The sequence below is a fragment of the Chiloscyllium plagiosum genome, unplaced genomic scaffold (assembly GCF_037043375.1).
Source record: "Chiloscyllium plagiosum isolate Xiang-an unplaced genomic scaffold, Cpla_swu_hap1 HiC_scaffold_15, whole genome shotgun sequence".
NCBI lineage: Eukaryota > Metazoa > Chordata > Chondrichthyes > Orectolobiformes > Hemiscylliidae > Chiloscyllium > Chiloscyllium plagiosum.
In genome coordinates, this window is record NW_028270153.1 from 36,150,068 (window position 1) to 36,177,285 (window position 27,218).

Below are 27,218 nucleotides of genomic sequence, written 5' to 3' on the forward strand. Positions count from 1 at the left end.
ACAGTAACAAAGAAACTCAGAAAGGAAGAAGGAAATACAATTTTGTATTCTGTTTCCTAAAATTTTTTGAAGTTGGAATTGCAATTCCACAAAGAGGACACTCAAAATTATGGATAAGGGGGGACAATAATACATTAAGATATTTGAGTGATCTTCCTTGTAATGGTGTGGAAATAATTAGACAGCTTAGAGTAATTGAATGATGCTGTAGGTAACATACTGTACAGGCATTTTACCTCTGGGATTTGAGTTCAAATGCAACATAGCCTGGTGAAATGAGTATCTCTGTTGTTAATGAACCAGAAGTGGAATGAGTCAGAATGGCCTCAGTCCAGTTTCTCATGGCATGAGTCCTGAAACTTCATGTAACTTGTCAAAGTATCTCAGAGACAACTGGGAATGAGTGTTGTTGGAAGGAAGTGCCAAAGTGTGGCATTGCCTAAATGCATTGAGCGCAGAAACAAATCAACTCACCATGGGGTCTACTCAAGGATATTTGGGATTTATTTATTTTTCACTGCATGGTTGTCAAGCAAAGTAACGTCACTTTCCAGTCATATATTGATGTTATATATCAACTCTTGACTATTCTGCCACCACCAATATAACCACCTGAGATTAGAGCTAGGACATGCCGGTGCAGAGTAGATGAAGCTTTTCTGCAGCATCTGGTGTCCCATTTCCGAACGGAATGTGGTTAATGTTACTGGATTCTTGAAATGGAACATTTTCCAGCTCGTGGCATTATGAACATTCCTTACCACGAGAAAAAGCCATCTGTCAGTGAGATGGAAGGAGATAGATGGACTTTTGTCAGGTGTATGGAATGTTCTGCCTTGTAGTTTATAGGGAAACACATTGAAGAATATGTGAAACATGCCAAAGTGTAGATTGCCATAAATGTTTGGGTTTTTTTGTGGAATGTCTGCCTGAACGCTCTAGCGCTTGACCATCCTGGTCTCAAAAATCTCTTGAGGGGACCCTGCCTGTCAAAATGGATCCATCTGGTTGTGCCTGGCGCAGTTGTCGATATAGAAAGTGTCTGTCTTTACATAATTCTGTAAGGTGGTATGATTTGTAGGCAAAATTGGACCGAATGGTGTTGCCTGTTTTATAACACATGCTCCTGTTTGCTGCTAATCTCGGTTCTTTGCTGATAACAGATCAGATTACAGTATGTTTTCAATTAGCGACAATCTGTTCAACTCCCAGATACAAAACAGACCGAGAGAGGGCAGAATCCGGGAAAGGTGAAGTTGAATGTTGGGGACTCTGCTTGGAAGTGTCATGATTGAGCAACTGGTTCAGCAGTCTGTGAGATTGACCGCAGGAGGCTAGGATTCCAGGGCTCCTGGGTCTGGCCAGGGCCAGCAGGTGCAGACAGCACGGAGTTTAGGCAGGCGGCCAACTTGAAAGAAGATTTCTTTCAAATATGGAAAGTCTTCAGAACAGCGTGAAAAAGAAAGCGACTGAAAGGCATTACAAGGCTGAAGTACTAATTACAGGCGAGCAATTAAGGTAAAGAGACAGCGTGTTATCCGGAGCGTTGTATTACTATGCTATTATTATCTGTGGATAATCCCAACGCATTTTTTTTATATAAGCTTGGAAAACGTGTAACCATCAAGTTAAATTTGCAACGATTTGCGAATCTGATAGTGGTTGGCTTTCTGATGCATGTTATCCTTCCCTTTGAGACCCGATTTTAAAAAAAACTGTTTCCCATAAAAACAATGACCCATAGGTCGATTTCCCGTTGTTTGAAAACGTCTTTTAAGTTTATGTTAAAAGAAACAGCGTGCTGTTTATTTATTTCTGTAACTGGATGCACTGAAATGCAGCAGGAAAAGTAGCACGCTTTGCTTAGAGATACGACTTCCATTATACACTTGCTTCTAATCACAGCACTCCCAATTTCCTCCCACTAAAATGATTACCATGTACCTATCATTAGCTGAGCGAAGAGGCGAGTCAATTTTTGCATCCTAAAAATATGGTCGTAGGCATTTAGAACGGTATGGTAGATTGGATTCATGGTGTCTTGGAAAAATACGACAATGTCTAAGTACAGTATTATTAGTTATGAATCTTGTGTCAGAGGCTTCATTGTAATTACAGTGAACTAGATGTCTCTTATACAGAATGGCACTTACACTAACCCTATGAGTTTTTATAATACTATTTTGACGGGAGAAAGTGCAGCCCTTGTCATCATGCTATAATTTCCCACCAGCAAAAGGCTTTGCTCATGGTAAGTCTGAAGGCTCCCAAATACTGTTCTTGGTTCTTTCCTATTCCTCTTCTACATTTTGTTTCTGTCCAGCTATACCACTACACACAATCTTGACATAGTTTCTAATTTGTCACACTACTTATCCAACACCTAGTGTTGGATGAACAGAAATTTTACTCCAGCTAAATATTGGGAACTCTGTTGCCCAATTGCTCATGCCATCCCTCTGTATCAATGTTTTGAAACTGAACCAGATCATTTTCAATTTCTGTGGACAATTTTAATCGAAGAGGAATTTATCATCACATATGTACTTGATTACCAATGTCTACCCTGTGACATTGTCCAACCTTGCCTTTGCTCTAACCAGGAAGCACATTCCCATTCCATTGTGTTTTTGTGTGTGACTATAGAATATCAAACATTACAGTGCACTACAGGCGGGCCTTGATGTTGCGCTGCCCTGTGGTTCAGAATTCACCTGGCTGACCTCCCATTACCTATATTCCACAGACCTGAGCTTGACAAAAACTCTGCCTGTATCCAGGACCTGTTTACAAATTGCCCATGTGCTTGCAGACCTACATTTTAAAATTCTCAATTTTGTTTTCAAATCCATCGATAGAAGCATCCTTCTCTATTTCCATAACCTCCTCCAGCTCTCTAGCCTCCTGAGATTTCTATGCTTGTCCATCTCAGGCTTCTTGCCTATCTCTGTTGCAATCATTCTACCATTTGAACTGGCTTCAGTTACCACACCTATGAGTTCTGGAATCTTCTTCTTATACTTCATAGCTTCTCCTTCTTGACCACAGCTCTGAAATCTACCTTTGATCAAGCTTTCAATCATCTTTCTTAATATCTCCAATTCAATTCAAGGGTGGTATGGTGGATTGGTGGTTAGCATTACTGCCTCACAGCACCAGGGACTTGGGTTTGATTCCTTCCTCGGGCCACTGCCTGTGTGGAGTTTGCATGCTCTCCTTGTGTCTGCATGGGTTTCCTCTGGGTGCTCCAATTTCCTCCCACAGTCCAAAGATGTGCAGATCAGGTGAATTGGCCATGCTAAAGTGCCCATAGTATTCAGGGATGTGTAGATTAGGTGTATTAATCAGGGATAAGTATAGGGGAATTGGTCTGGGTGGGTTACTCTGCAGAGGGGGGGGGGGGGGTTGGGCTAAACGACCTGTTTTCGCTCTGTAGAGAATCTAATCAACAATGTCAAATTTCCTTTTATAATGCTCCTGCAAAAAACCTTATAACATTTTACTGCATCAAAAGTGCAATATTAATATGTGGTCTTATAAATGCCAAAATATTAAACTTAAGTGTGATTTATTCTTCTGCTGTCATGGTACAGCAGGAGATAACCATTAAAACATGGAATAATTACTGCAACTGGACATATACTGATAGCAGATAAAGCGGGTGCAGTGGTAGTCTGGCACACTGACCTCTACACCGCTGAAGCCAAACGCAAACTCGAGGACACCTCTTCCTACCGCCCCCTCGACCATGACCCCACCCCCCATCACCAAACCATCATCTCCCAGACCATACAAAACCTCATCACCTCAGGAGATCTCCCACCCACAGCTTCCAACCTCATAGTCCGGGAACCCCGCACTGCCCGGTTCTACCTCCTTCCCAAGATCCACAAGCCTGACCACCCTGGCCGACCCATTGTCTCAGCATGCTCCTGCCCCACTGAACTCATTTCTACCTACCTCGACACTGTCCTATCCCCCCTAGTCCAGGAACTCCCCATATACGTTTGAGACACCACCCACGCCCTCCACCTCCTCCAAGACTTCCAGTTCCCATGCCCCCAACGCCTCATCTTCACCATGGATATCCAATCCCTCTACACCTCCATCAGCCATGACCACGGCCTCCAAGCCCTCCGTTTTTTCCTCTCCTGACGTCACCAACAGTACCCTTCCACCGATACACTCATTCGTTTGGACGAACTGGTCCTCACCCTTAACAATTTCTCCTTCGAATCCTCACACTTCCTCCAGACCAAAGGTGTAGCCATGGGCACACATATGGGCCCCAGCTATGCCTGTCTCTTTGTTGGCTATGTAGAACAGTTGATCCTCCGTAATTACACAAGCACCACTCCCCACCTCTTCCTCCGCTACATTGATGACTGCATTGGCGCCACTTCGTGCTCCCGTGAGGAAGTTCAGCAATTCATCAACTTCACCAACACATTCCACCCTGACCTTAAATTTACCTGGACCATCTCTGACACCTCCCTCCCCTTCCTGAACCTCTCCATCTCCATTAATGACAACCGACTTGACACTGACATTTTTTACAAACCCACCGACTCCGACAGCTACCTGGATTACACCTCTTCCCACCCTACTTCTTGCAAAAATGCCATCCCGTATTCCTAATTCCTCTGCCTCCGCCGTATCTGCTCCCAGGAGGACCAGTTCCACCACAGAACACACCAGACGGCCTCCTTCTTTAGAGACTGCAATTTCCCTTCCCACGTGGTTAAAGATGCCCTCCAACGCATCTCGTCCACATCCCGCACCTCAGCCCTCAGACCCCATCCCTCCAACCGTAACAAGGACAGAACCCCCCTGGTGCTCACCTTCCACCCTACCAACCTTTGCATAAACCACATCATATGCCGACAATTCCGCCACCTCCAAAAAGACCCCACCACCAGTTATATTTCCCTCTCCACTCCTTTCCGCCTTCCGCAAAGACCGTTCCCTCCGTGACTACCTGGTCAGGTGCATGCCCCCCTACAACCCACCCTCCCATCCTGGCACCTTCCCCTGCCACCGCAGGAATTGTAAAACCTGCGCCCACACCTCCTCCCTCACCTCCATCCAAAGCCTAAAGGAGCCTTCCACATCCATCAAAGTTTTACTTGCACATCCACCAATATCATTTATTGTATCCGTTGCTCCCGATGCGGTCTCCTCTACATTGGGGAGACTGGACGCCTCCTAGCAGAGCACTTTAGGGAACATCTCCGGGACACCCGCACCAATCAACCACACTGCCCTGTGGCCCAACATTTCAACTCCCCTTCCCACTCTGCCGAGGACATGGAGGTCCTGGGCCTCCTTCACCGCCGCTCCCTTACCACCAGATGCCTGGAGGAAGAACGCCTCATCTTCCGCCTTGGAACACTTCAACCCCAGGGCATTAATGTGGACTTCACCAGTTTCCTCATTTCCCCTTCCCCTACCTCACCCAGTTCCAAACTTCCATCTCAGCACTGTCCCCATGACTTGTCCTACCTGCCTATCTTCTTTTCCACCTATCCACTCCACCCTCCTCCCTGACCTATCACCTTCATCCCCTCCTCCACTCACCTATTGTACTCTATGCTACTTTCTCCCCACCCCCACCCTCCTCTAGTTTATCTCTTCACCCTTCAGGCTCTCTGCCTTTATTCCTGATGAAGGGCTTTGCCCGAAACATCGATTTTACTGCTCCTTGGATGCTGCCTGAACTGCTGTGCTCTTCCAGCACCACTAATCCAGAATCTGGTTTCCAGCATCTGCAGTCATTGTTTTTACCTATATACTGAGGTTATTTCAATAGTAATTGTTTCTAGAAATAGCAAATCATTTTCTTTCTTACTTTTAACAAAAATATTGTTTTACATTTGTAGCAGTGTCTGAAATACGTTTAACTCAAATATATGTCAGATCATTTTATGTAATCCTAATCTGGACTGAGTTTTGCTGACTGTCCCCCAATTTTCCATTCACATCCACAATGTTGAATCACCTATTCTATAACTGATGCTCACTGCTAGAACATATCACAACAATAAGACAGTCTTTCAAACTTAACCACATAATTTTTAGAAGAACTTCACTTGTTTCTCATTGAAACAGCCATACTGATTTGTTTGCTTTTCATGGGCATAGCAGTTTTTATTTTGTAGAATGAGCCCATCAATAAAATTATCTAAAGATTAGACTAATGTAGGAAGTCAAAGGAGATACAATTTTCATGACTGCTGATTCAATAGGATTTACAGGGGAAAATTGTAAGACTAACACAGTATCTGTAACCAGAACATTTCTCACACTTTGTACTGAGCAATATTTAAAGTAAATACCATCTAAGAATCTGAAACATTCAGGAATACTAATTTCTGGCACGGGTCATTGCACAGACTAGAAAAGGTGAAAGGCAACTATGAGCTTTATGCTGGATGGAATTGTGTTACTTTCATTGTGTCTGGATGCCCCTGGCAAAGCTGCATCTGATGCTCTAGTTGCATTAAGAAAGTTGTAATGAATCTTGTCAATCTGCTGTAGTTAAACAAAGCATTGTGGAATGGTATATGTTATTGGCCAGACATGAGTAAACAAAAGCAGTAGGTTCCAATCTTTATTTTATCCAGTGAAAATAACAATGATATAGATGTGTTGACACATTTGAAATTTTCTTAACATTGCAATGAAAAGAATGGTTTAATTTAGTCAGTTCAGTGAAGGCTCTGTTTATTCATAAGGAAATACAATAACATGAGCAGTTATACCAGTTTCAAGACTGAAGGAAGTAATTTGGTTCAATTTGTTTGTGCAAGTGCTATCTTCAAATTCAAGCTATTGTAACTGCATTTTCCTACTTTTTGTTCTCAACTTTGTTTTTTTCTTTGTGTTTATTTAAGACTCCTTTAAGTGTTGAGGTTGATTTGACTTTAATATATGCGTCATTGTATTCTGTACTCTAATCAACCTTTTGTTTAGGGACAAAGATCCCTCATATCACCCCCACACCCATATTTCTCATTCTCATTGACAATTTGTTTTTGCTGATCACTGATCTGTGGAAATAATCCTTTATTCGTTATCCTCTCAATGTTTTTTCCAAATTTTAGATTCCCATTGGCCCTCACTGAATATAGTCTTAGTTTTTCAAACTTTAACTTGGAATAGCCCATTTAGATCTGAGTATGCAGAGCTAAACAGTACTTAAAACTGTGTCCAAATCATGTAAATTACTCAATTTTTGCTTTGTAATACCTTTATACATAAAATTTACAATCTAATTTCAATTTCTTTGGCTCTTCACAGGTGTAATTCAGATTTTGATGATATTTCTACATCATTAAGAATTCTGTCATTTATCATATTTCCAATGTTGCTCTTTTTCCAAACTACATTGGACAGCACGTCATGTATCTAGACATCTCCCTCACCATCCATGCCATTGTTCTACTGTACATTCTATTTCACACTTTGCCATTCTCTGTAGTTTAGTATTGTCTGCAAATTTTAATATCCTTAATATGTGTCCAACATCAGTTCAATTTATTTTTTTCTTTCTTCACCATTATTTCTGTGAATTTGAGTCCAAATTTAGTCCAATATTGAAGGAAAGGTTAGTGGATTAGGATTGCAATTCTTTACCCTTTTTAAAGTATTACGTTCCATCATTGTGAATAATACATTGATTTAATATCATTGTAGTTAAACATTAACATCTGGGACACAGAGATGTAGAGTTGGTCGCTATGTACAGGTTCCTCTGTAGAGCAGGCTGGGGTGTTAAGCATTAATTTCAGGCACTACAGCACTCCCATTGACAGGAGGTTCTAATTACATCATTTTTACAGTATTTTACAGTTTTCTAAGAATTACAGCAGATTGGATTTTCTTTTTTTTGAACTGAAGTGTAAAATTGTGCAGTAAACCTACCTTGCCTCAAATGGAAGTCCATTTTTACATCCAATTTCATTTCTTTCAAATCACTGCATATGCAATTATGCATGCCTGGCCAAAACATCAAATTTTATGGGCAGTTGGACAGGAAGTTGTCCCCTGCTGGGACCTTCCAGGTTTCAGCTGCTAGGAAGCATGTTTTAAAGGCACCTGGACAGCACTTCATTTTAAGCAACTCAGAAACATCACTTAACCTATACTCACCACCCCCGCCTAGCCTGGAGATGTCAGAGACTAGGTGAGAAAACTGCATCATGCTTTAGTGATACCTCCCTAATGATTCCCCTGAACAGAAGGGAAGTTCTTTTCTCTAGGGATTGCAAGAAGTGACTATCCAACTGTGAAGGCAGCCTGGATAGAGATTGTTGTAGAGGTCACAGTGCCTGTTGGAGGCAGAGAACCTAGCTCCAGTGTTGCAGTAGGATGAATGATCTTCTGCACACTGTCAGCTTATACCACTACCTTCTCAATGGTTTATGCTTCTATAAATGTGAGTTGGCATTATAAGGTTGCCACTACAGAGTACTGTCACACAGGAGGTTGCATGCCAGAGATCTCCATCAATGCTCAATTTTATGCTCAATTAATGTTTATCACTTCATTACAGCCACCAATGCCATATGACTGGCACCATATTGCTACTGCATCTCTCACATTTGCCCAAGTTTATACTAAAACACAAAAGGAGTGACAACACTCAGCAGCTTCAAATTTTCCTGAATTTGTTTTTCAAATATCTCTTCACCATCTGTGCTTAGCAAGGTTTTGCACACTACTTCCCTTCCATTCAATCTATTTATCAGCTCAGTAATGTTCCTGAAGAAAAATCGTCACCAGGCATGATTTGTGCTTATTAAATCTATTTAACTGTCTATTATGAATCTACACCTTTCTGGGCATTCACTCATATTATCCTTGTCATAGCTGGAGGTTTCCCTACTGATAGTAACGGTTTAACCAGTCCATAGATATTTGGCTTATTCCTTTCTCCTTGATTGAAAAGAATAACATTTGATTCAGTCTCCACTCTCTTTGGTACAGCACTTTTTCCAAATAACCTAGTGTAATAATTGTTAGCATTCCTGCTATGTTTAATGACTAACCTTTACTATTTTGGAGTGTAGACTATTCAGGCTAAGTAACTTATTAACCTTAAGTCTCATTGACCCTTTAACACCATTTTGTTATTTTTTGAAAATTCATTTTATTCGTCTGTATCCTCCTTTATTGCTGCCATCTTTTGTTCACCCTTTTTTTTGTAAAGACAAGCAAAACAAATTACATGCTGCAGAATGAAAGAACAAAAGAACTGTCAGATTGCTTTGTTCAGTGCTCTAACCTTTCCTTTGATAGATTCCCTGTCATTTTCCTTGATGCAAACAGCTATTATATGTCATACTGTCTTTTAAATCTTTTCAATTTCCTATTTACATCATCTTCATCAGCTGATTTATTTTTGGTTGCTTAACTTTTTATTCTTTTAGTGCAGGTTACACTTGATTTTCATCCTAACCCTTTTGGCTCATGAAACTCTGGCCATTTCTGCAACTTCCTAGTTCTTTGTTATATAGTTTTTCGGCCCTGTTTCCGAGGCTAGGACTACATTAGAATCAAATAGGTCTAAAATGTGCAAAATAATTCAAATCCAGATAAAGTATACATTGTGCAATAGATTGCTCGTGTACAATGGGTAGACCTCAGTTCCAATTTCATTATTATTGTGTAAAATATCATTATTTTCTCTGTACTCAGATAAGCCCGATTATGCAATTCTATTCTGACCAGTTACTTGAACAACCTGTAGAGACATTTCTGTCCATGATCTCTTACATTGTTGACAGTGAACACAGAGAAAGCTAGAAATAAACAATGGGTGCCTTTGTGTAGAGAAAGAGAAAGTTACAGTTTTGGATCAACACCCTTCATCAGAATTTTGTTATCCATTGGTTGATTAGTTTATTTTCTGGTATTTCACAATGATTGGCGATCCAAATTAAAGGCATGTTTTTTTTAAGCAAAGCAGTTGAAGCCTGTATCATATTTGCAGATTATAAGTTTGTGAAATAAACATATGTAAATATTTTGACTTAAAACTTGTCATCAGGCAGGGAATTACATGCTAAGCTGCTTTTTCACTTGTGTATAAATTAGTGCAATCCTGCTCAGTTTGCCTTTCCTTCATTTTTGCCTGTCACTTCTTAATCCTTTCTCCTTCCAGTTTTGCCTTGTAGATGAAAAAATATTTTGAGTCGTTTTTTTCTGAAGATGCTAGAAGGCTATTGTGTAATCTACCACCTCCTTAATTGCCCACTGTAAATTTGCTTCACTTACATTTTTTTTCCCATTTACTTGCTCCCTGGACATATCCATGTCCACACTCAGAGCTACCCATAATTATGATAAGTGGACCACAGATATTATGTACAATCAGCACACTTCATTTTTGGTGAACTTTGCACTTTAAACTGCAATGTATTGGAAAAAATCTATTTCATTAACTTTTCCAAGCCATTAGACCTTTAGTTTTCACTGTGTCAATAAAGCTTTACAAAAGTTGACAGTATAACAAAATATTGAAGCTTTCCACTTATAGGTTTGCCTTGACTATTTTGAAGCTGATTTTGAGAATTGTCACATGTTTGAAAGTATATTTTACTCTGATTTTTTTAAACAAATTGATCCAAGCAGCTTATTTTGTTTGTTTTTCAATGATACTTAAAAAGTTCCTGAAAATATTTATGAAAAATTTGACCTGCTACATTCTGGCGGACCACAATTGACTTGAGTTTGAATTAGAAATGTTGATCAGAATTTGACTGGCAGTTGAAAACCAAGCTGTTCAAATGTTTGTTGTTTAACGAAGGAATTTTTTTGTTTGTGAAAAGTATAATATAGCTTTGTTTTATTTATCAGACTTCGACTGCATGATGGAAAATTAATCAAAGATCGTCGCTATAATCTACGAACCTATCCAAACTGCTTTGTTGCTAAAGAGCTAATTGATTGGTTGATAGACCATAAAGAAGCACCTGACAGGGAAACAGCCATAAAACTAATGCAAAAGTTAATGGATCATAACATCATTCATCATGGTATGTTACTGTCACAGGCTATTTACACCACATGTCTCTAATGCTCTAATGAAAAATGACTAAATCCCTTCTCAGCTGTATCATTAAGTCTGATATGTATAATGAAAGATGAATGATTTGGGTTGAATGTAATTGATTAAGTCATGTGATATGCTTCTGAATCCTCATCATTGGAAGGAACAGTGAAAAACTGTGGACCAAATGGTCAAGGATTTAAAATAATCTATTTTATATAATATATAATCTATTATAAATTTGTAAAGTGGTACAGCAGCATCATGAAAAAATGCGACCTTTTGTGTATGTAGTTATTCATGTAAAATGCTAGGAGATATTAATATGGTAAGATAGTAACGGGCCAACAGGACAAGCTCTATTTATTTCTAATAACCTGAATCCCATTTATTGCCATGACCTACTTGGCCTGTTTGAAACAATTTTAGGTTTCTTGCTTCACCATCCATGCCAGTAATCTATTTTATAAACTTCATACCCTTTTAGTAAATTTGGTTCCTTCTATATTTCTTTGCCTTTTGTTGCCCATAGTTTATAAACTTGACCCCTGATATCAAAATTCTCTACATATCAGTAACAATTCTTAAATGGGAGTCTCAAACCTTTCCTACAGCCAATGTTACAAAAGTTGCCATATTAATGCAAGCCTTTCTTTATTCAATGGGAAGACAGTTGAAATCCACAGGACCTCTGCTGAAGATTACTGAAGGAAGAAAGTGTAGTTGAGGCCATAATCAGATCACCCATGATTTTATCAAATGACTAAATGGCCTCTTCCTGTTCTTAACTCAAAGGTTCATATATAAGGCTTGGCACTCATATCTTTTACTATCTTGCCCCTATACTGATAGTTTGCAAAACTTCTTTTATTGTCCTACAATCCTGCCAAATAGATCCAATAATACTTCTGTTACAACTAGGCTTTCCTAACAAATAATGCCACAATTTGTCATTTATTCTTCAGCTTTCAAGACTTAACTTACTACTGTATCTGATGTGGGGGAGAATAATGGATATATATTTTCACCTGCATTCATTATTTATAATTTTAAAAATAGAATTATAGCTATCTGTTAAATAATGAAAAGCATTTTAGTCTTGTTGCAAACCTTTGCCAAATGAATTTTGCTAACCAATTATGTTAAACATTATACATTTATTCACAATGTTTGGAATAAATGCAATCAAGATTAAAGTCATAGTCGCTTTGAAAAGGTAAATTATTACAATGAAATATAATTGATCACAATAGCCTTTTTGTGTTTCTTTACAAGTTTTATTTCCATGAAGATGTATTTCTGTGATGCCAATAGTTTGTGAGATCACATCTGAGCTGGGGTAAAGCTATCGTCAGTATATTCAAAGCTGATTTTCCAGGATGGATCACTAGCTAGTGATCAGAAGTAAAAGCCTTTTCTGATTAGTAAATGCTGACAGCAATCTAGGATTCCTGTCTTTCTGCCTGACACCCCAATCCCACAGTGAACACAAGGTACTAACTGTACTTCCATCAGTAATGCATCACTAACTGTAAAAGCTAGTTCACTGACTTACTGGAATATCACAGGAGTATTGCCCTTTTTGATTCCATTTATACTAGAATCACAGGGGTAATACTAAGTTACCTCTGGGATTCTAAGGTGCGAATAGAGGGTTAACGATTCCTCTAAAAAGTAATAAGAAGAAATTAATTCAATACCTAATCATTTTATTACAATATCCATGTATATTCAAGACTGCTTAATTGAACTGAATTGTTCAACTCTCTCACATGCATATTCCCAGTTGCTGCTTCAAAGTGCTCCCCAAGCTACTGACATCACAGAAATCAAAGTGAATTGATTCATTATACCATAACATTTGATTAAGATTGAAGTGTACAGAATGAAACCAAAATGATGTATATTCAGCTGAAATTTAAGAGGAGACATAGATGCATGACTGAGAGCTTATTGCATCCCTTAATTAGAGTCATAGAGATTTACAGTAGGAAACAGACCCTTCAGTTCAACTCATCCATGCCGACCAGATATCCTAAATTAATCTAGTCCCATTTGCCAGCACTTGGCCCATATCGCTCTAAACCCTTCCTATTCAAATACCCATCCAGATGCCTTTTAAATGTTGTAATTGTACCAGCCTGCACCACTTCCTCTGGCAGCACATTCCATACACACACCACTCTTTGCTTGAAAAAGTTGCCCCTCAGGTTCCTTTTAAATCTTTCCCCTCTCACCCTAAACCTATGCCCTCTAGTTCTGGACTCACCCACCCCAGGGAAAAGATCTTGTTTATTTACCCCATCAATGCCCCTCATGATTTCTAAACCTCTATAATGTCACTCCTCAGACTCCGACACTCCAGGGAAAACAGCCCCAGTCTATTCAGCCTCTCCCTATTGCTCAAACCTCTAACGCTGTTTTTGATTTAGTTTTGGGTCTGAATGCATACTCTCACTTTATAAATTTATTTGATGTGGAGAGTATCTATCCAATAATCACATGATTAGAAGCCTGATGATGACCTTGGAAATGTTTGGAATATACATTCATGAATTGTCTATTTTTGTCACATTAGCTTTCTCATGTCTAAATTCTTGACCTTTTTTTGGTAAATCATGTTATTTCCAATCCAAGCACCAGAAGCGTAAAATGGTGAAACAAGCAGAATAATCAGTAATTGAAACCAGCAATTGATGATGGTTTCATGGTCACTATTACAGAGACTGTAGTTAATTTAATTTAAATTTCACTAGATATCATGGTGGAGATTTGCGTCCATGGCCAGAACAACAGACTGGGCCTCTGCATTACTAGGTGCAATAATATCATTACATCACCATTACCTGTGATCCATCCAAAACAGTATAGAATTTCAAGTGTGAAAATATTCCCAATATAAATCGAGCTTCTGTGTGCCTTTTTGCAACACATTAAAAAGCCTTGTATTAGAAATTATCTCTGCCTGCAAACGTATGTCCTCATGATGAGTTTATTGCATATTATGAGTGTATTTGCTTGTCCTAGTGCTCGAATGTGGCAAGTGGAAGGCTGCTGAAATTCAATGAAGAAAACTGCAGGTAGACTTACAAGATGCCTTTGAGCAGCTCTGGACTTAGAGCTTCTGGCTTTGAACCATACCGTTTGTGTAATATGGAAAACAGCAGTCTGTGTTCAAATGGCGTTACAAAGCGTGAGCATCTTGTGGTGAGAAGTTGCATGCAACATAAGTGCTACTGCTTCCTAGTGCATCAGGAATCATTGTAATTTGGAGCAAAGGTTGCTAGACTGCTTTGAGACCCAAGTCCTAGTGTCCATGTCATGATTAAAAGCGTCTCAGTCTGCATAGCACCAAGCATGAATCTCATGACCTGAATCTAAACTTCTAAATGGTTGGATGGTCTCTGTAATGGAAGCTGAGATATCAGCCCCCAGATTCTGCATCACAACAAGGTTTGTGATTACTACCATGGAAATGACAACAATTTCCTTGCTGCAACTCACTCATATCCAATTATTCACCATGTGCATGTTCCGTCCCTACTATCTGTTGACATTTAAAAGTAGATTCAATGCTCTTGAGCATCATTCAGCACTGCAGCCAGCTCCTCATGGCTAAATTCGTAGCATTGGTTTCCATGGTTATTTGCTGACATTCCCTTGCAGTGCTTATCCCTGAGCTCTCTTCTCTCTCTCTCTCTCTCTGTACCATTTATCATACTTTTTTCCTCCTCACAAAGTCTGTGTTATTCATTTTCAGTACTCACTGCTGACCAAATGCAACTTCCCTTTGAGAGGAGCAGGCTGGTTACAAATGAGCTTTAAGTGGCGTTAACTTTGAATGAACCTGGACTCCCTGCTGAGTGTGTAACCACTCAGCTACATAGAGTGAGCAAACAGCGTGAGGTTTACATGTCTGTAGAATTTGATCAGTTCGGAGGTAATCTTGAGTTGCTCATTGTTCACTAATTGTCGTCGTCCAGTTTTTAACCGAGTGTCTGTTGGATGGTAGAAACTTTATTTGTGAAAGAAAGGTGCAAAAAAGCTTTTGTTAGGAAAAAGTAATCTTTTGCCAGTAGTTGCAGGCAACCTCTTAAGTGCCAACAGTGCAATAAGTTTACTGGATGGTTAATGGTTTACTGCATTGTCCAAACTATCGTGCATTTTCATACTTGCTCAAAACAAACTTATTCAGTCTTTAACATTATGGAAGTGCACCTTTTAGAAAACAAAATTCATAAATACTTTTTTTTTCATTTTAGTTTGTGATGGACATTCAGATTTCAAGGATGCAAAACTTCTGTATAGATTCCGAAAAGATGATGGGACATTCCCATTAAGTAAGGAAGTGAAGGTGTTCATGAGGGGTCAAAGTCTATATGAAAAGTGAGTTCTTATATATCAAGTCAATGAACTTTACAGTTACAGTGGTTTTGTACAGTAGAGGCTGAATGTGAATAAAAGCAGATGCTGGAGATCTGAAATTAAATTACTGGAGAAATTCAGCAAGCCTGGCAGCATCTGTGGAGAGAGAAAAACAGTATTAACATTTCAGATCCAATGAGTCCATTCCCTTGTCCCAGCTTCTCCATTGCATTTGTTCCAATGATGCTACCTTCCACAGTGGTGCCTTTAACATAAGAATATAAGAACTAGGAGCAGGAGTAGGCCATCTGGACCTTTGAGCCTGCTCCATTATTCAATAAGGTCTTGGCTGATCTTTTCATGGCCTCAGCTCCACTTACCCGCCCTCTCACCATAATCCTTAATTTCTTTACTGTTCAAAACATTATTTATCTTAACTGTAAAAACGTTTACTGAGGAAGCCTCAACCACTTCACTGGGTGGGGCATTCCATAGATTCATAACCCTCTGGGTGAAGAAGTTCCTTCTCGGTTCAGTCCCAAATCTGCTCCCCTTAATTTTGAGGCCATGCCCTCTTGTCCTAGTTTCACCCACCAGTGGAAACATCCTCTTTACTTCCATCTTATCTTTTCCTTTCGTAATTGTGTACGTTTCTATAAGATCCTCCCTCATTCTTCTAAATTTCAATGAATATAATCTCAGTCTACTCAGTCTCTCCTCATAAACCAATCCCCTCAACTTGTTGCACTTCTGGACCAACCTTCTGTGATTCATGCACAAGGACAGCCGGGTACTTCTTCACAGCAGCGTGCCGCAGTTTTTTTTACCATTCAAGTAATAGTCCTTTTTCCTGTTACTCCTACCAAAATGGATGACTTCAGATTTATTAACATTGCAGTCCACCTGCTAGATCTTTGCCCACTCACTTAAACTATCTACGTCCCTTTGCAAAGCTTCACAGTACTCTGCACACTTTGCTCTACCACTCTTCTTAGTGTCATCCGCAAACTTTGACACACTACACATCGTCCCCATGTCCAAATCATATGTGTAAATTGTGAATAATTGCAGTCCCAACACTGATCCGTGAGGCACAACACGCGTCACTGATTGCCAATCAGAATAGCACTCCTTTATCCTCACTCTTTGCTTTTTGTTAGCTAATCAATCCTCTATCCATGCTAATACATTACCCATAAGGCCATACATCTTTATCTTACGCAGCAGCTTTTTCTGCGGCACCTTGTCGAATACCTTTTGGAAATCTAGATACATCACGTCTACTGGGTCCCCGTTGTCCAATGTGTTCATAATGTCTTCATAGAATTCCAAAAGATTAGTTAAGCATGACCTGCCCTTCATGAACCTATGCTGCATCTGCCCAACAGGACAATTTCTACCTGGATGCCTAGTCTATTATCAAGGAAGAAATAGCTTAAGCATTTCCCCCTCTACAGAAGTTAAGCTAACTATAATTCCCCTCTTTTGTCTACCTCCCTTTTTAAACAATTGCATTACATTACTGTTTTCCAATCTGCTGGAACTACCCCAGATGAATTTTGGAAAATTACCACAAGTGCATTTGCTAGTTCTACTGCCATCTCTGTTAGTACCTGCAATGCATTCCATCAGGGCCAGAAGACCTGTCTACCCTTAGGTCTGTTAGCTTCTCCAACACTACCTCTTTCATGATAATGATTGTTTCTAGGTCCTCACTTACCTTTGTCTTTGTCAATTACTGGCATGTTATTCGTTTTCTCCACTGTGAAGACTGACACAAAATATCTATTCATGCCTCGGGCATTTTCTCATATAGAGTCAGTTCTCCTTTCTCTTTCATCAGCTGATTCCCTCCGCCCAACAACTGTGGCCGATAGGTCCTCAGCCTTCTCCATCCTATTTCCCACACATCAGCCCTCACACCTTGTCCTCCCTCCCAGAATAATGATAGGTTCCATCACCTCCAGCAGGATACCACCTCCAAGCACACAGTCCCTCCTTTCCCTTGTCAACATTTTTCAAGGATCGGTCCCCCCATAATGTCCTTGTTTGCTCTTCTATCATGACTGACAATCCCTGACCCTCTCCCCATGACAGCAATCACAGAAGGTGCAACACTTGCCCAATCATCACTTCCTTCCGCACTGCCCAAGGCTCCAAACACACCTTTCATGTCTTTGAAGCAGTCTACTCTATTTGCTGTTTATAGCCCTTTACTTTGGTGACACCAAACACTCACTGGATTGCCGCTTTCCAAAACATCTCCGCTTTGTCTGAAAAATCTCCTTGACTTCTGGTTGCTTGTCATTTCAATACACCTTGGGCTTTTGTACAAGCATTTCTGTCATGGGGCCTGCTGCAGTGTTCAAGTGAAGCCCAATGTAGGCTGGAGGAGCAGCACCTCAAAATCCACCTAGGCAGTTTATAGACTTCAGGGCTCAACTTTGAGTTCACTAATTTCTGGTCATGATCTGAAATGGTGAGACTGGGATAGGTGAGCACAGGTAGAGGGTACGACCTGGTTGATTGTTGGGAGGAATGAATCCAGTTGGTAGCTGGAAGGAAGGATCGATCAGAGGAATGGAAGAGAGGGGAAGGGGCTGGGAATGGAGTCGAAGGATGGGAAGGCATGTTTAATTGAAATCTGAGAACTCAATGTTGAGTCCTCTGAGCATGGGCTGCCCAAGCAGGAATTTGTGCTCTAATTCGCTGTGGCAATGAAAGAGGCCAAGGATGGTCATGTCGGAGAGGGAGTGGGAAGGGAAATTAATCTGGGTGGTTGGGAGGTCATGTTGCAGCTGTACAGGACATTGGTTAGGCCACTGTTGGAATATTATGTGCAATTCTAGTCTCCTTCCTATCGGAAAGATGTTGTGAAACTTGAAAGGGTTCAGAAAAGATTTACAAGGATGTTGCCAGGGTTGGAGGATCTGAGCTACAGGGAGAGGCTGAACAGGCTGGGGCTGTTTTCCCTGGAGCGTCGGAGGCTGAGGGGTGACCTTATAGAGGTTTACAAACTCATGAGGGCATGGATAGGATAAATAGACAAAGTCTTTTCCCTGGGATCAGGGAGTCCAGAACTAGAGGGCATAGGTTTAGGGTGAGAGGGGAAAGATATAGAAGAGACCTAAGGGGCAACATTTTCACTCAGAGGGTGGTACGTGTATGGAATGAGCTGCCAGAGGATGTCGTGGAAGCTGGTACAATTGCAACATTTATGAGGCATTTGGATGGGTATATGAATAGGAAGGGTTTGGAAGGATATGGGCCAGGTGCTGGCAGGTGGGACTAGATTGGGTTGGGATATCTGGTCGGCATGGGTGGGTTGGGCCGAAGGGTCTGTTTCCATGCTGTACACCTCTATGACTCTATGGTGACTGGGAGGTCAAGTCAACCCCTGCGGGCCCGGCTGAGATGCTCGGCGAAATGTATCCTAAGTTTATATTTGGTCTTACTGATGTAGAGAAGACAACATTGGGAGCACCAGATACAATAAACTAGGTTGGAGGAGAGACAGGTGAATCTCTGTCTCACCTGGAAGGTCTGTATGGGGCCCTGAATGGAGGTGAGGTGGGGTTGGTGTGCCATCAGGTTTTGCATCTTTTGCAGTTGCAGGGGAAGGTACCTGGGGATTAGGAGAATATGGAGGGGAGAGTGGAGCAAACCAAGAATTTGAGAAGGGAATGGTCCTTGTGGAAGGTAGAGAGGGATGGGGAAGGGACGATATTCTTGGTGGTGGGGTCTAATTGGAGTTGGCGAAAGTATTTAAGGAAAATATGTTGGATGTGGAGACTGGTGGGGTGATAGGTGAGGATAAGGGGAGCCCTGTTTTTATTGTGTTTAGTGCGGGGGGGGGGGGGGGGGGGGGTGGTTAGAGCAGTGCAGTGGGGAATGGAGGAGGTATGGTGAAGGGCTATATGGATGTTCAAAATAGGTGGATATCTAGGATGTTTGAGAGTGGAATGTCTCCTTGTCAGAGCAGATATGGTGGAAGCGGAGGAATTGGGGAAAACAGGATGCAGTTCTTGCAGGACACTGCATGGGAAGAGGTGTAGTCCAGATAGTTATGGGAGTCTGTAGGTTTGTAGTAAGTGTCCAGCTGGAGACTATGGCCAGAGATGGCAATAGAGAGGTCAAGAAAGGGGAGGGATGTGTCCGAGATGGCCCGAGTGAATTTGAGGGTGGAGTGGAAGTTGTGGGTGAAGTTGATGAACTGCTCCAGTTCAGCCTGTGTGCAGGATGCTGCACCAACACAGTCATCGATATACCGGCGGAAGAGTTGGCTCGGTGTAGGGATGGCCACCCCCTGGATTTGGAGGAAATGGGAACAGTTGAAGGAAAGGTTATTAAGAGTGAGGACTACTTCAGCAAGGCTCCTGATGCTGTCTGGCTTGCTGTGTTCTTCCAGCCTCCTGCTTGTCTACCTTGGATTCCAGCATCTGGAGTTTTTTTTTGTCTCTAACTAAGTTTCTTCAACTCTAAGCATTCTCATGTGTACTATTTGCTGTGCGGGTCAAAAATTTTTAAACAATATTTTAATATCAATTGAAAAGAAACTAATACTGGAAATCTGAAATTAAAACTTAAAGTTGTAGAAGTACTTTCATTGAAGTCCATTAGCACTTACAAAAGGAATGTTTTTGATAGAAAACTATCAGAATTAAAATATAAAAGAAAAAGGGCTCCCTTAAGGTGTCAACCTTGACTCAAGAATATTATGCTTACCTTTTTAATCAGAAGAAAATGGGTTGACATCACACCTCAATACAGTACTGGAGTCAGTGCTGCACTAGCTTTTGAGTGACAATGTTCAAGGCGCTATTTGACCCCTTGCTACTTGAAAAAGATCCCATCATGCTCTTCCAGAAAAACTGAGGAACCCACGAGTTCTATTGCCAATATTTATCCCCCACCCAAATTACTAAAACAGATCATCTAGTCAGTATCTTGTTGCAGTGTACAATTTGGTTATTGCATTTTCCTACAATGACTATGCTTAGTGTTACTTCATTGGCTATAAATTGCTTTAGGGCATCCGGAGTTTGTTAAAAATGCTGTATATCTGCAAGTTCTTTCTTGAATAGGGGAAAATAATGGGCATGCGAAACCCAAGCTACATAGATAGCCAAAAATGCAGAAAAATTAGGCAAAAAATAGGGCTTATGACAATTGCAAGACCAATGTTACAGTTGAGAATGAAACTGAAAATCAAAAGTGCCAAGGAGATTTTAAAGGAAGAGAATGTGAAGGACTTTGGAGAGTGTTTGAAAGTAGATTGGCTAATGTGAAAGGAAACCCAAAATGCTTTTATAAGCACATAAATAATAAATGGAAGGGTGAGGCCAATTAGAGACCAAAAAGGAGATCTTGTGAAGGTAGTGTATGTGGCTGAGGCACAGCACAAATGCTTTGTATATCTTCATGAAGAAAGGGAATTCTGTCAATGACTCCATGAAAGACAAGGTGGTAGAGATATTAGATGGTATGGAGACAAACATTAAATGGTGGACAGTCCTCAAAGTAGAAAAACTGTCAGTCAAATGTGATGCATCCTAGGATTCGGAGGGAATATTAAGTGTGGAAATTGTTGAGCGTCTGACCACATCTTACAGTATTTTGGAGTGATGCCAGAGTATTGGAGAATTGAAAATGTTACATCCTTTATGTAAAAATGAGAACAGGATGAAATCAGAAAATATAATCTAGTGTTTGGCTTGGGAAAATTTACCTTATTCTTTTGAGGGATGTGAGTGTCATTGACAGTGCCAGCAATTGTTCCCTGTCCCTAATTGCCCTTGTGTTGGCTTGTTCAGACATTACAGAGGGCACTTACTAGTCAACTACATTGCTGTGGGTCTGGAGGCACGTGTAAGGCCAGACCAAATAAAGAGTACAGATTTCCTTCCCTAATGGATATAAGTGAGCGGAATAAATTTTTTGTCTGGTCACCATTACCAAGGCTAGCATTCTCATCTAGAATTTTTAGTTAAATTTAAATTCCATCTATTTCTGGGGTGGGATTTGAACCTATGGCCTAAAGCCTAAACCAAGGACTCTGAAATACTAGTCCATTGACATTACCATGACACCACTATCTCTCCTTCACCATCTTTTTGATGTCTAAAATTGGGGACAAAATTAATTGGTATTTGGAAGAGTATTAGTTAATAAATGAAAGTCAGTGTGGATTTGTTAAAGTCTAGTTGTGCTTGACGACCTTGATCATGCTCTTTGAATAAATAGTGGAAAGGGTTGATGAGCTTAGTGGAGTTCATACTTTCAAAAGGTGTTTAAAGTACTTTGACTTGCTAGCACAATTATAGTCCATAGCATTACAGGGATAATGGCTGCATTGGCTAAGGTAGAGAAAGGAGAGAGCTTGGATGAATACGTCTTTTCAAGACTGCAGAGAGGTATACAGTAATGTTCTCGGGGATTGGTAGGGCCAGTGTTCTTTTTAATATTTATTAATAACTTGGACTGAGAATACAGAACATAATTGCAAAATTTGAAAAAGATACAAATTAATAATGTAGTGAACAATGAAGAAGATAGGAAAGAACTGTGGGAGGACATAGATTGATGAAATTGGTAGACATTGTAAATTAATGAAATTAATGACAGGAGTGTGAGCAATAATTCATTTTGTTTAGAAGAATTAAGAAATGCAATATAAACTATATGGTACAATTTTAAAGGGAGCACGAGAACGAAGTGATTTGAGAGAGATATATTTACAAATCTTTGCAGATGGTTGAATACATTGAGACAACTGAAAAAGACCATGAAAGTTTGGTTTTGTGGGTAGAAGAATAGATTATAAAAGCAAGGCAACCGATACTTAATAGTCTTCTGGTGGAGTATTGTGTTCAAATCTGGGCAACAGACTTTAGGAATGCGTTAAGCACCTGGCAGTGGCACAGAAGAGATTTACCAGAGATTAAGGATTTCAGTTATGTGGAGAGATTTGAAAAGTGTTGTTTGCGCAATGAAGGTTAAGAGTTAATTTGCAGTTTTAAAAGTCATAAACTTATTTGCTAAAACAAAGAAGGGGATACTGTTTCTGGTTGCAGGAGAGCTGGTAAATGGAAGAGGTAAAGCAAATTGGTAAAAGAACCAAAGGTAATGTGGAATATGTTTCACTTCGCAATTTGTTGTGATGCTAGCAAGTGTGATGAAATTGAAATCAGTGGTAACATTCAAAAACGAGTTGATAAATACTTGAAGAAAACATGCAGAGTGTTATGGGAAAGAGCATGGGATTGATTGGGAAGCTCTACTAAAATCTGCCAGAGGTACAATAGGTTGAATAACATTGTCCTGTGTGGTATTATATTGTGTGGCACGGTGGCACAGTGGTTAGCACTGCTGCCTCACAACACCAGAGACCTGGGTTCAATTCCCGTCTCAGCGACTGACTGTGTGGAGTTTGCACATTCTCCCAGTGTCTGCGTGGGTTTCCTCCGGGTGCTCCGGTTTCCTCCCACAGTCACAAAGATGTGCAGGTCAGGTGAATTGGCCATGCTAAATTGCCCGTAGTGTTAGGTAAGGGGTAGATGTAGGAGTATGGGTGGGTTGCGCTTCGGTGGGGCGGTGTGGACTTGTTGGGCTGAGGGGCCTGTTTCCACACTGTAAGTAATCTAATCTAAAAAAAATCTTACCTGTCTACTAATAAAGTCAGGACCTCACAGACTTGTAAAATCATTGCAAATGTTCCTGATAAATCAATTTTTTTTGTTTGGAGATGTCTGTTATTACATGAACGGTGATTTATAGTGTTCCTTCAACTTCCAAGAATTCCAAATCCATAGCAACTAGCTCAGACTGATATGTGTGTTCTTTTGATGGGTACACGCTTTTCAGATTGCAGGAGGTTGCTCAACGTGTTTTGGGCTTGGTGTTACTTGAATCCCAGCCAGAAGAGCAACAACTCATGTGTTTATTGAACACACGGCTTCTATCAGGTTAGCACAGGTTGATGTCATTTGGAGAATGATTTAGACTATCCTAGCTTCTAAACCATGTCAATTTTAGGATTTTTTTTGCCCCTCTGCACAATTGTTGCATTGTAATTCACACTCCTGATGAAGGGCTTTTGCTCGAAACGTCGATTTTCCTGCTCCTCGGATGCTGCCTAACCTGCTGTGCTTTTCCAGCACCACTCTAACCTAGACTTGTGATTCACAGGCTTATAAGTTCTGAAGATGCAATTATGAAATTGCAAGAAGAAAATGGATTGAAGTACCAGCGTGCAGTGTTGGGCTGTGAAATCATTGACTGGCTAATAAAAGAAGGGGAAGCTTCATCGAGGAAGGAAGCTGTGGAATTGTGCCGCAGAGAGCTTGAACATGGAATTATTCAACATGGTGAGAAAACCCTAGGGGTCATGACTTATCATTTCATTTTACTGGACATTACTTGTGTAGTATAATCACATATGGAGTCACCTATATCCTGTTCCTCACTAAGTCCCACATTTCTATCGACCTGACAGGTCTTTATTGAATTATTGTGCTCTGGTGTGTTAAGGTTAAGCATTGCATTTTCACAATCTGCTTTTACTTCATCCCATCACTACGTCCTCCAGCAGCTTTATATCTACTCTCCACTCATAAATTTCGTCATTTAACTTTGTATTTACACATGTTTCCTCCCACCTGCTAAATATAATGGGGCCTCTGGAAGCAAGAATCAAAGTACATGGGATATTTAGTTAGGTAGGATTCAAAATTTTGGTTTCCCAATGTTGGGCAATTTTTCAAAATAAAGTCATATTTTGATTCAACTGCGTGGGAAACTCTTGGCTTCTACTTCCTGACAGCTTAAGTGTGTCTACACCAAGTGATATTGATCATCCTTTGGATCTGAGCTAAGGTTTTAATTTTGTTGAAGCAGTGGCATAAGGTAGAGGAAGAGGAGAGGCTGGATGGTTGATTAATAGAAAGGAATAAATAGAGACAGGGAATGGTGATGGTCAGGACCAGTAATTATGAATGGTGCAATACTTTGGCTGGCAAGTGGTGTCCAGGACTGTTTTTGAGAGTTCTGGTTCTCTTGTCCAAAGAAGCCAACTATACCACACCCTGGCTGGTCTGCAGTATGGAAGGGGCTCTAAAATTTGGTGCAGAGTAGGAGAGCAAATCATGGTTTTTCAGAAGAGGCTGAGGGATACTGAGGACAGGGATACTCCAGAATGTTGGCATCTGCATCTTGTGTTATGGTTTGAGGCTCAGAGATAATTTTGGGAAAGATCAAGGTTAGATTGGGTGGGTGAAAAGCAATTGGAGGAAGCATGAAGGTAACAAAGGGATGCTGGAAGTGAATGTATTGCAGCTGCAGGCTCACAATATCGCTTTCTTTTAACCTGAGTGCTAAATTGGGTTTAACTGGCTAGAAATCAGGTTATTGTAACTGAGTGATAACAGTGGGATTAAAGGAACCCTGTGTGTGGTCCGTCAAAGGATAATGCATTCTGTGTGGTTGGTCAACTGTAGCTGCTCTAATGGTGAATGTTGTGTGTACCTCAGGTGTTTATATCTTTTCCTGCCTTCATCACACTGTTGACTTTGTGGATTTGTGTTAGGTCTCAGAGATGCTGAAGTGATAAAACATCTTAACTTATTTCTTACAGTAGCTTTGGTTGAGGCAGACTCCTGAAAGTAATGCCTTGGTTATGTACAATTAGCTTGGTGGCCATCTTCTGGTAGGTTGAGGTCTTAAGGTCTGGGGGTCTAGTGCATAGATGCAGAAGTATCTACCTATCCCTGGCTACTGAAGACCCTGGGATTACTGGTAGAGGGGTCAGGATGCAGCTGCTCACCCTGACATTGTAGTGAGAGTTGAACGAGGAAACTGGCTGGCACTCTTTCTACTGTGTGTTTAGTGGCACATTCATGTATCCCTGAATACAAGGGCAGTGAAAGGGGAGATGTTTCACTACTTCTGGGCCAGACATTGCAATTCAGGCCTTGTGGATATGAAAAGTATGGTAGATACAAACATATGAATTCGGAGCAAGAGTTGGCCACTTTCCACCTTTTTAGTAAGGTTATGGTCACTGCACATTGCTGACAGCCCATGATGACTTTTTACAACCTTGCTTATCATGAACCTATTGATCTCAGCCCTAAAAGGGTGCAAAGATTCTGCTTTCACTGCCTTTCAAAGGAATACATTTGGAAGTCTGTTAATCCTGTGAGAAACCATTTCACCTCATCTCTGCAACCCCTTATTTTTAAACAGTGACCCCTCATTCTAGTTTCTCCCATTACAGGAAACACCCTCTTCATATCTACCCTGTCAAGACTGCTTCGGAACTTGCATGATTCATTCAAGTCACCTCTCACTTTTCAAAACTTTAGTGGATGCAAGCCCAGCTTGTCCAACCTTTTCCCATCAGACAACATACCCATTACAGGTGTGCCTAGTAAACTTTCCTTGAATTGCTTTCAATGCATTTACATCCATTCTTAAATAAGGTGAGCTATACTATACACCGTGCTCTTGGTGTGGAATTTTCCAACGTTTTCTCTCTTTCTTTCAGATTTCCACTAACTGCAGTATCCCTAGTTCCAGAATTAAGTTCTCCCTAGCAGTCACCAGCCACTTTTTGGAGGAAGTCATGTACTCGCATTGCTGGTGCTAAATCTGCTCTTGAAGCTTGGGTGGCCTTCAGTACCATCCACACAAGGTGTCAATATTTCATCAGCAGATTGGAGACATTCTCAATTGGCCTCCTGGCCATCCTACAATGGAATAGTGCCCCTGCAGTCTCCATGGTGTTAGTCTCACTTGGTGTCAAAACATTTAACTCTAGAACTCTTCCTCTTCCCTTGGGTCTCCCTTTAGCTTTGAAGGCCATCTAATACTATATGAAAATGTGGAGATTTAATGGCTTGTCAAGAGACACCTACTTCCCTTTTCCTCATGCACTGCCATTCCATATTGTAACTCATATACACTCATCTTATAGTGCAGACCTAACACGCAGGCTGACCTCTGGTACCATTTGTTACTGAGGGTGACCAAACATTCTCCAGCTGGCCATCTCTCTTCACTTGCAAATTTCCATTGCTTAAAACCCCCGTGTAATTTCTGCAATTCCAAGTTGCCAGCAGATCAGAGGAAATCATTGAGCCTTTTGTGGTGCTGGACCTTATGTATATTCACCCTCTCAGTGATCTCTGTCCAGGCTTGTTAAATAGGAATGATCTTCTATTGCTGTCGCTTCAAAACAGCACCTCCTGCCATTCCCAGATGGCCTGGAGGAAGCTTGGAAGTTGACATGATGCTAGAGCTGGAGAGTGATGGATGTCCCAGAAGATGATTGCTGTAGTGGAGGGTGTGGAGTGAGGGGGCGTCAGAGGATGATTGCTGTAGAGGAGAGGGTGAACTTATGGGGCTTAATTGGTCAAAGCTATAAAAAAGGGGTATAGGATGTGTTTCCAGAAATAATGCTTAAGTAGACTTGCAAGTGAAATAGTTGAGAGTGTGGTGCAGGAAAAGCACAGTAGGTCAGGCAGCGTCCGAGGAGAATCCATGTTTTGGGCAAAAGCCCTTCATCAGGAATCTTTCACCTTTTGCTGGAAACGTCCATTCTCCTCCTCAGACACTGCCTGATCTGCTGTGCCTTTCCAACGCCACACTCTCTACTCTGATCTCCAGCATCTGCAATCCTCACTTTCTCCTTGCAGGTAAAATATCTTGTTCCCAACTTGTTCCCACCTGCCTGCAGAGACTAGATGCTTAGTGAGGCAGACATTTTGTTACTGGCCCCGACCTGCAGTTGGGTCACATGATG

General features: G+C 40.8%; 1 protein-coding gene across 5 annotated transcripts in view; it reads left to right on the top strand.

Annotated features, from left to right (window-relative positions):
• The first annotated feature begins 1,261 nt into the window (after positions 1-1,261).
• LOC122560122 (DEP domain-containing mTOR-interacting protein-like) overlaps positions 1,262-27,218 on the top strand; it is an 81,456-nt gene continuing 55,499 nt past the window's right edge. For 4 of the 5 annotated variants that reach the window (XR_015759577.1, XM_043710379.2, XM_043710382.2 and 1 more), the window contains exons 1-5: positions 1,262-1,518; positions 10,861-11,039; positions 15,316-15,439; positions 23,606-23,784; positions 25,692-25,835. Coding sequence is in view for 4 of the 5 variants with exons in the window: in XM_043710379.2 (XP_043566314.1) it covers positions 1,433-1,518; positions 10,861-11,039; positions 15,316-15,439; positions 23,606-23,784; positions 25,692-25,835 (712 nt within the window). In the remaining variant the exon portion in view is untranslated. The remainder of the gene's footprint in view (positions 1,519-10,860; positions 11,040-15,315; positions 15,440-23,605; positions 23,785-25,691; positions 25,836-27,218) is intronic. The other variant, XM_043710380.2, reaches the window with a different exon arrangement.